At 35.0% G+C, this 6949-nt stretch overlaps 1 protein-coding gene across 5 annotated transcripts; it reads left to right on the forward strand.

Moving 5' to 3' along the window:
• The first annotated feature begins 550 nt into the window (after positions 1-550).
• On the forward strand, positions 551-6221 carry LOC136209898 (uncharacterized). Of its 5 annotated transcripts, XM_066001527.1 has the most exons (6): positions 551-890; positions 989-1070; positions 1515-3414; positions 3685-3790; positions 4591-5252; positions 5565-6221. In XM_066001527.1, the coding sequence occupies exons 3-5, from the start codon at positions 2401-2403 to the stop codon at positions 4611-4613; spliced, it is 1143 nt and encodes a 380-aa protein (XP_065857599.1). In that variant the 5' UTR covers positions 551-890; positions 989-1070; positions 1515-2400; the 3' UTR covers positions 4614-5252; positions 5565-6221. The 5 variants fall into 5 exon arrangements, with proteins under 5 accessions (XP_065857599.1, XP_065857595.1, XP_065857596.1 ...); XM_066001523.1 differs by having other exon boundaries at positions 1515-3790; XM_066001524.1 differs by having other exon boundaries at positions 1913-3790.
• Positions 6222-6949: the final 728 nt, after the last annotated feature.

Consider the following 6949-nt stretch of genomic DNA (forward strand, 5'->3'; position numbering starts at 1 on the left):
TAAACCCTTTTTAATGTTTAATGCTCTAATATATATGGAGCCCATGCAATCACTTGGTGTGGAATCATACTCTTCCATCACATGTCTTTTGTGTCTCAAGTAAACCTGTTTACAGGTTCAGATGTCCGTTCGGTCCGTCTAAATCTGTATTCTTTGAATCGGATTTGGATATAAAATTTTATCTTTAGACCTAATTCGGTCTAGGTCTGCAAAAACTCACTTTTTTTAAGCGGATTTGGAATTTATAAGAATAGCACAAGTTGCTTAATATTAATTAATAAATTTTTATATTTATATATTAATATTTATTTTTAAGTATGAATTTAATTTTTTTGTTATTAAAAACTATAAATATATATTTAGGTTGATTTATATGGACTAGATTTAAAATTTGATTTTTAACCCTAAACCCAGTCTAATCCGAATCCGTCTAAGCTGGACTTGGGCTGGACATTTTTTGACAAAAACCCGCTGTGCCCGGCCCATCCCGGGCCATGGACAGCTCTAACTCAAGCGTCTGGGAAATCTTGTCGTCGTCCCAGAGCATTACGCATTCGGCACAAGCAACGACTCGGACTAAACAGACTATGGTTCGTCAGGTATGGGTGGCTCCTCCTCGCGGGAATCTGAAACTCAACATCGATGCTTCTCTTGACAGTGAGAATCGGAAGGTGGGGTTAGGAGCCGTTATTCGGGATGACAGGGGCCGGGTGCTATCGTGTTGGACACGGACTTCCCCGGGTGCTTGGTCGGTGCTCCTGGCTGAAGCAATGTGCCTGAAGGAAGCGCTGGGATGGATTAAAGAACAGAATGTCAGCCGGATCTTGGTGGAAACTGATGCAAAGGGCCTAGTAGATAGCTTTCACAGTGTGGAGTAAGACGTGTCTGAGGTTGGTGCTGCATTGCATACCATCTTCTTCAGTACTGTCTAGTAATTATAATTTAATTATTCTCAATTTGTCGTTTCATTATTGTACTATGTGTTTAGCCACTGGATCGTGGGTTCCGAGGAAGCTCATTTTTACTATCTACATTGCGGAAGCTGATTACAAAGAAGGCGAAATTTCTAGGTAAATCTTATAATATCATAATTTAATTTAAATGTTTGATTGCCATCTAATCTTTCTCCTTTTCAATATTCTCTTCTTTGCGTTTGATTTTCCTCCATTAATTTAGCAGTCGGAAGCTTAAACTGATCAAAAGAAACAAGGGAACATCTCAAATCCTAATCTGAATGATTAATTGGCTGTTAGAATTTATATTTTATTAGCTTTCTCCTCTGAATCGTAGTTCCAAGCAAGTTTAATTGTGTATATTTATTAGAAGTTGAAGCTGAAACATGAAGTCAAATTTGTAGGTAAGATCTTAAACCATAATTTCATTTGTTGATTTATTTGGGTTAATTCTTAGTAGAGAAAAAATTTCAATGACCATCGCTGCATTTTACCCACTGATATATATATTTGATTAGTTTATGGAGTATTTAATTAGTGGCAGTTTTGTTAACTATCCAGATTTACATCAAAATGGCAAGGCAGGGGACAGATGAACAACCTAGCTTACCTATTAATATGAGATTGAGAAATAAGTTAGAACTTATTTGGGTGAAACTAACATCAAAATCAAATGAATTCGCTCGTAGATCAAAGCATATAGCTCGACTTATGGATGCATCTAAACCAAGAAAAATACCAACTGAACTCGAGTTATGCCTCTTCATTTGTAGCATATTTCCTGAAGATTTTAGTATACCAGTTGATGATTTGGTTATATATATGATGGGATTAAATTTGTTTAAAGATGTGCATGATATGATTGAAGCGAGACATCTCGTTCATGATATCATTCATGATCTAACATCTCGTTACATGATTGAGCTTTGCGGTGAGGAGAATAACCGCCTTGGTGACAGGACCGGAGCAAGAGATGAAATCCATCTTGATTTCTCATTTGATGAGGAAGAGATAGAGCACGACGTCGACAACGCTGGTTGGCTATCGAATGAGCTTCGTCGCGAGAAACACGAGTATGATAATCAGTATGTCAAAATGTTGGCTGATGGACGTGATTTAGCGAAATTGATTGCCACGAAATATGGATTAGTAATTGGTTGTGCGACCGTAATGAATAACTGGCTATTCATGCATGAATATGAAGATTACAATGCACTTTCTCTTGTGCTTAAAACAGTCAGCAAGTACTCTGATTATGCTTACTGTCCAAAGCTTGCTTTGTTCCATCTTCAACATGGGAAAGATTCGCAAGGCTTTCCAGTTGGCATTTTCAAACAACTGAATAAGCTCCAAGTTTTGTCTTTGGACATCCCATCTTTGACACAATCACTCAAAGTGCCTGAGGAGTCTTCGAACATTGCGTCTTAAAGTTCTCAAGTTGGAAGATATGTCTTGGATTAGACGCCTTAAATATCTGGAATTTCTTTCGATTTCCACCTTAAGTTTAAGGTATGTCCCAAAGGAGATGAAACAGCTTCGTAATTTGAGATTCCTCGACTTAAGAGAATCAACAAACCTTGTGTACATTCCACCGGGCGTATTATCAAGAATGTTGAAGCTAGAAGAGTTGTATCTGCCATTGAGCTACAAAAGGTGGGGATGTAGGGGAAAAGAGGATGATGATTATGATTGTTCAGAATCAGAGGAAGGAGATAAAATCAATGCAAGTTTTAGTGAGATCACATCCCTTTCGTTGTATGCTTTACAAATTAGTCTACAAGAAGCTTCAATTTTGCCTAAAAAGACATCAATCTTCAAAAATATTCAGCGGTTTAGAATCCTCATACATAATGATTTTAAGTATCAACTACTTGGGGAAGGTCGAATGAATAAGTTGCAACTCGCAGGTGATGCATTCAATATCAAACAGAGCGGGATTTGGAATTTGATGCGGAGAGTTGAAGATTTAAGTTTGATAAAAGTGAGAAATTTGAAGAATGTCATGTCCCAATTAGAAGACTATGAGTTCTTGCAGTTGAAAAAGATGACTATTACTAAATGCGACCAACTAGAACATTTAGTTGTTACAACAGACAATTGGATTCCAAATAATTCATTCAGTGAGTTGAAGTATCTACACCTATCAATGTTATCTAATCTGGAAGAAATATGGCACGGAACAAGACTGGGTTTTGGATGGTTTGAGAATTTGAGACAGATAAATATAAGGTTCTGTCAGAAATTGAAATATGTATTTCCATTGTCAATAGCTAAAGGTTTGAGACAACTCAAAAGCGTAGAGATACTTGATTGTAATGAAATGGAGGGAGTTTTGTACGGAAACGAAGAACGGGATGAGAATTTGAATGAGGCTTGCTTTATTGAAGAACTTCATTTGTATTCACTTCCAAAGTTGGTTGGTTTTCTTGTAAACAAGGATCTGTCAATGACAACTAATGAGGTAAAATTAACTAGTATAGTTGTGACAATATGTAAATATTTTTGCACACACAAAAAAAAATGTGTGTATATATATATATGCATATACTCATCCAGAGGCAGAGGCAGGGCGGTGCAGGGGTCTGTTGCACTTCTGGTGCCGGAATCTAGCCTAACAGGGTTGGTTTCAGGCAGCTCTCCGTTTTGGAAGAGAGTATGAAGATGCTGCAAGTGCATCCTAAATTTAAAATTCTGACTCCGCCACTATACTCATTCACATTGATGATTGCAGATTGTGTCAGCTAGCATTGAGAGGCCAATTGGTGCATTTGATGGCACAAGTAGGATTGATGATGAACAACTCATCTCTCTAACAAACTGTTGTTTCCAACAATCAGGTATATATATGCAACAAAGTGCTTTTTAAATATGTTCTGGTGTGTGTATATATATATATATACACACACATATATATATAGATATTAGATGTCAAATAAGTTTTTTGATAGACACATGAATTATGAACTTTGCACTTAATTTCATTATGGTTTCTGAGCTTTAAAATCGAACATTGTACCTCCTAAGCTTCACACTTTACTAACATGCATGATGTCCCCTTTTACTGTTGACTAAGTCGAAATGACCATAACGACCTTAAAATAGAAAAGTCTTAGAATGAAAGTTGTTTAGAACAAAACTTCCCATAAAACCATCATTTTCGATTTTCCAAATCATTATTTTTGGAGTTTTCTCTAGAATTATCGGTCTCCTAACCAAACAACACCTAAATTACTTCAAAACCAAAAAGTATAACAATTAAAATTGCTTAGAATAGGTTACATGCTATTTTAGTGGTTATCTTGATGAACAGTAAGAAAGGGCCCCATTATGTTAGTAAGTGTAATATTCAGGGCCATAAGACTCAATTTGAAGTTCAGTGGCTATAATGAAAGTAAGTGCAAAGTTCAAGGGTCATGGGTATAATTTACTCGCAGAAGAGAGAAGAGAGTCTGAATTTGTAATTGTAGCATCCTCAGACTCTCTTCCTAGGTAAAGGGCCGTCTGGAATCACCCTCTTCAAGGGTAGATTACGGCGGCCGGAAGTGAAACATTCCATACACCCTCTCTCCCTTCGCCTCTAACTAAGAGTAACTATTACTTGCCATCTGAACTTCTTTTTATATATATTTTATGGAAGGTTTCACATACCAAGATCAATGATGCAATTAGCCTTATGGAGACATACAGTGCATTTTCATCTAAATTGATGGAAAAGCAGTTGAAAGGTTTGACAAAACTCAAAATAGCATTTTGTGATGCACTGCAAATTATATTCTTATACAAGGAAAACCATGCCACGATTCGGGTGATTAATTCTTTACGAGTATTGGAGTTGTATGGTTTACAGAATTTAAGGCATATATGGTTTCAGATGCCACCAAAAATCATGCCCTTTCAGAATTTGCAACATCTAGTTTTATCAGAATGTCACAACGTCTTATATGCATTCCCATATCGAGTAGCCAAACTTATGGTTCGACTAAAAAAAGTACAGATTAGTCGTTGTGAGAAGATGAAAGCAATTGTTGTAGAAGATGATGATGAAGTAGGGGCAATGATGGATGAAATTGTATTCTTTCATCTAAAGGTTTTGGAGCTTCAACATATGCCTAAGCTTATTGTTTTTTATGGCGGGATTAGTTCGATTTCGATGCCTTCATTAGAAACTTTGAAGCTTGATCAATGCAATAAGATGGAGTTTTTCTCTTACTCGTCATTGAGTACGCGAATGCTCGAACGAATACAAATGAATGGAAACTCATATCCATTAGTGGGAGATCTTAATACAACTATCAACAGGTAAAATCTCTTTCTTTATGCTTTTCTAACAGCGGCAAAGAGAAGGGGGCATGGGTCCATTGCACCTCCGATCACCGGAATCTACAAAGACGGTCCTACGTCTGGTAAAAGGGTCTCGGATGTTGCAATTGTACCCCAATCCAGATTTAGAAACCTGCCTCTGCCACTGCTTTCTTTTTTTACATTCTGTATATGCAAATATGAGTAATTTATTTTTTTGGGAAAAGTACAAAAATAAACCTTGTGGTTACACCTGTTTTCAATCGACACCTTGTGGTTTAAAATGTTATTTTTTTACAATGTTGTTTTCAGGTTGAAGGTTGAGAAACTCTAAAGAATAAGTTATGATTTCGTGGTGCTTCTGTTATTCGAGACCTCTATCGAATATTTGCATAAGATAAGATACAGAAATTCTAAAGAATGTTTACTTCATTCCTTCCCTTCTGTTTCTCGACGGCATTCGCACCATTGATCTGAATCTGGTCACGATCTTGCCTCACCGTCCTTCCTTTCCTGGTGAAGTTTGCTGCTTTCAAGCTATATTTTAGGCTTAATATATATCATTTGCTCCTGAATTTGTCCAAAAATCTTGATTGGTCTTCCGAACTTTTAAAGTGTCTAGATAACCATCTCAATTTGATTAAAATGTTCTGATAGTTTTCTCAATTTGCTTAAAAGGCAAACAATTAATCATTCGGTTGCAAAAAAAAAAAAAAAGTAATGTACTTTCCATATGCATTTTACTTTTTTTTTTTCATTTTTGCGACTGAGTGATCAATTGATTACATTTTAAAAGAAACATTTTATGCAAGTTGAGAGGCTATTGAGACATTCTGAAAGTTGGGGTCAATCAAGCTTTCTGGACAAGTTCAAGTCAAATGATGTATTAAACCTATATTTTATGTAAATATGCTTTCCATATACAACCTTTTGAATCACGAATAGAATATTGGATGAGATTATTGTTTACATTTCGATTTGTTTTTGTCTTTTAATTTTAAACATTGTTTTGTAAAATTCGAAAACATGCTTTTAGAAAAACAACTAATATCTACTACTTATTAGTAACAACAAATAGAAACAATTGAATCAAACATGTCCTAAATATTTCACCTTTTACAGTCTGCCTGCATAAATTTTAGCTACAACCTAGAAGATTTAACAGGAGCTATATTGCTTAATGTAAGAAAATTGGCATTTATTATTATGTAAAGCAAATATAAGTTGTAAGGATTAATTCAGATGTTTTTTTTTTTGTTAGTTTATAAAAAAGAATGTCTCCCATGTAATGGTTGGGTAATAAATCTTGGAATGTTAAATAATACATAGATTAAGATAAAAAAAATTAATGTTTGGATCAAAAATTTTGAAAAACCAAAACGACTTATATTTTTAGAAAAAAAATTTCTTTTTAAAATGATTTATATAATGAAACAGAAGGAGTAGTGTAGTAATAATCTACTGAAACGAACATTACATTGAATCATCTACTGATATTGTACAAAATGAATGTCACAACTATGTTGTATTGTGGTGGAGATATTGAGTTAATGTTGGGCAAACTTTGTGGGAGAATAATTATTTTGGCAAAAATTAAAGCTAAAAAGATGATCAGAATTAAGATTAAAGAGTTGTTACAATACACCATGAACAAATAAAAATTTTACTTATCATATTTTTCTATTTTTCTTATGAAT

The sequence above is a fragment of the Euphorbia lathyris genome, chromosome 10, assembly GCF_963576675.1.
Source record: "Euphorbia lathyris chromosome 10, ddEupLath1.1, whole genome shotgun sequence".
Classification (NCBI taxonomy): Eukaryota; Viridiplantae; Streptophyta; class Magnoliopsida; order Malpighiales; family Euphorbiaceae; genus Euphorbia; species Euphorbia lathyris.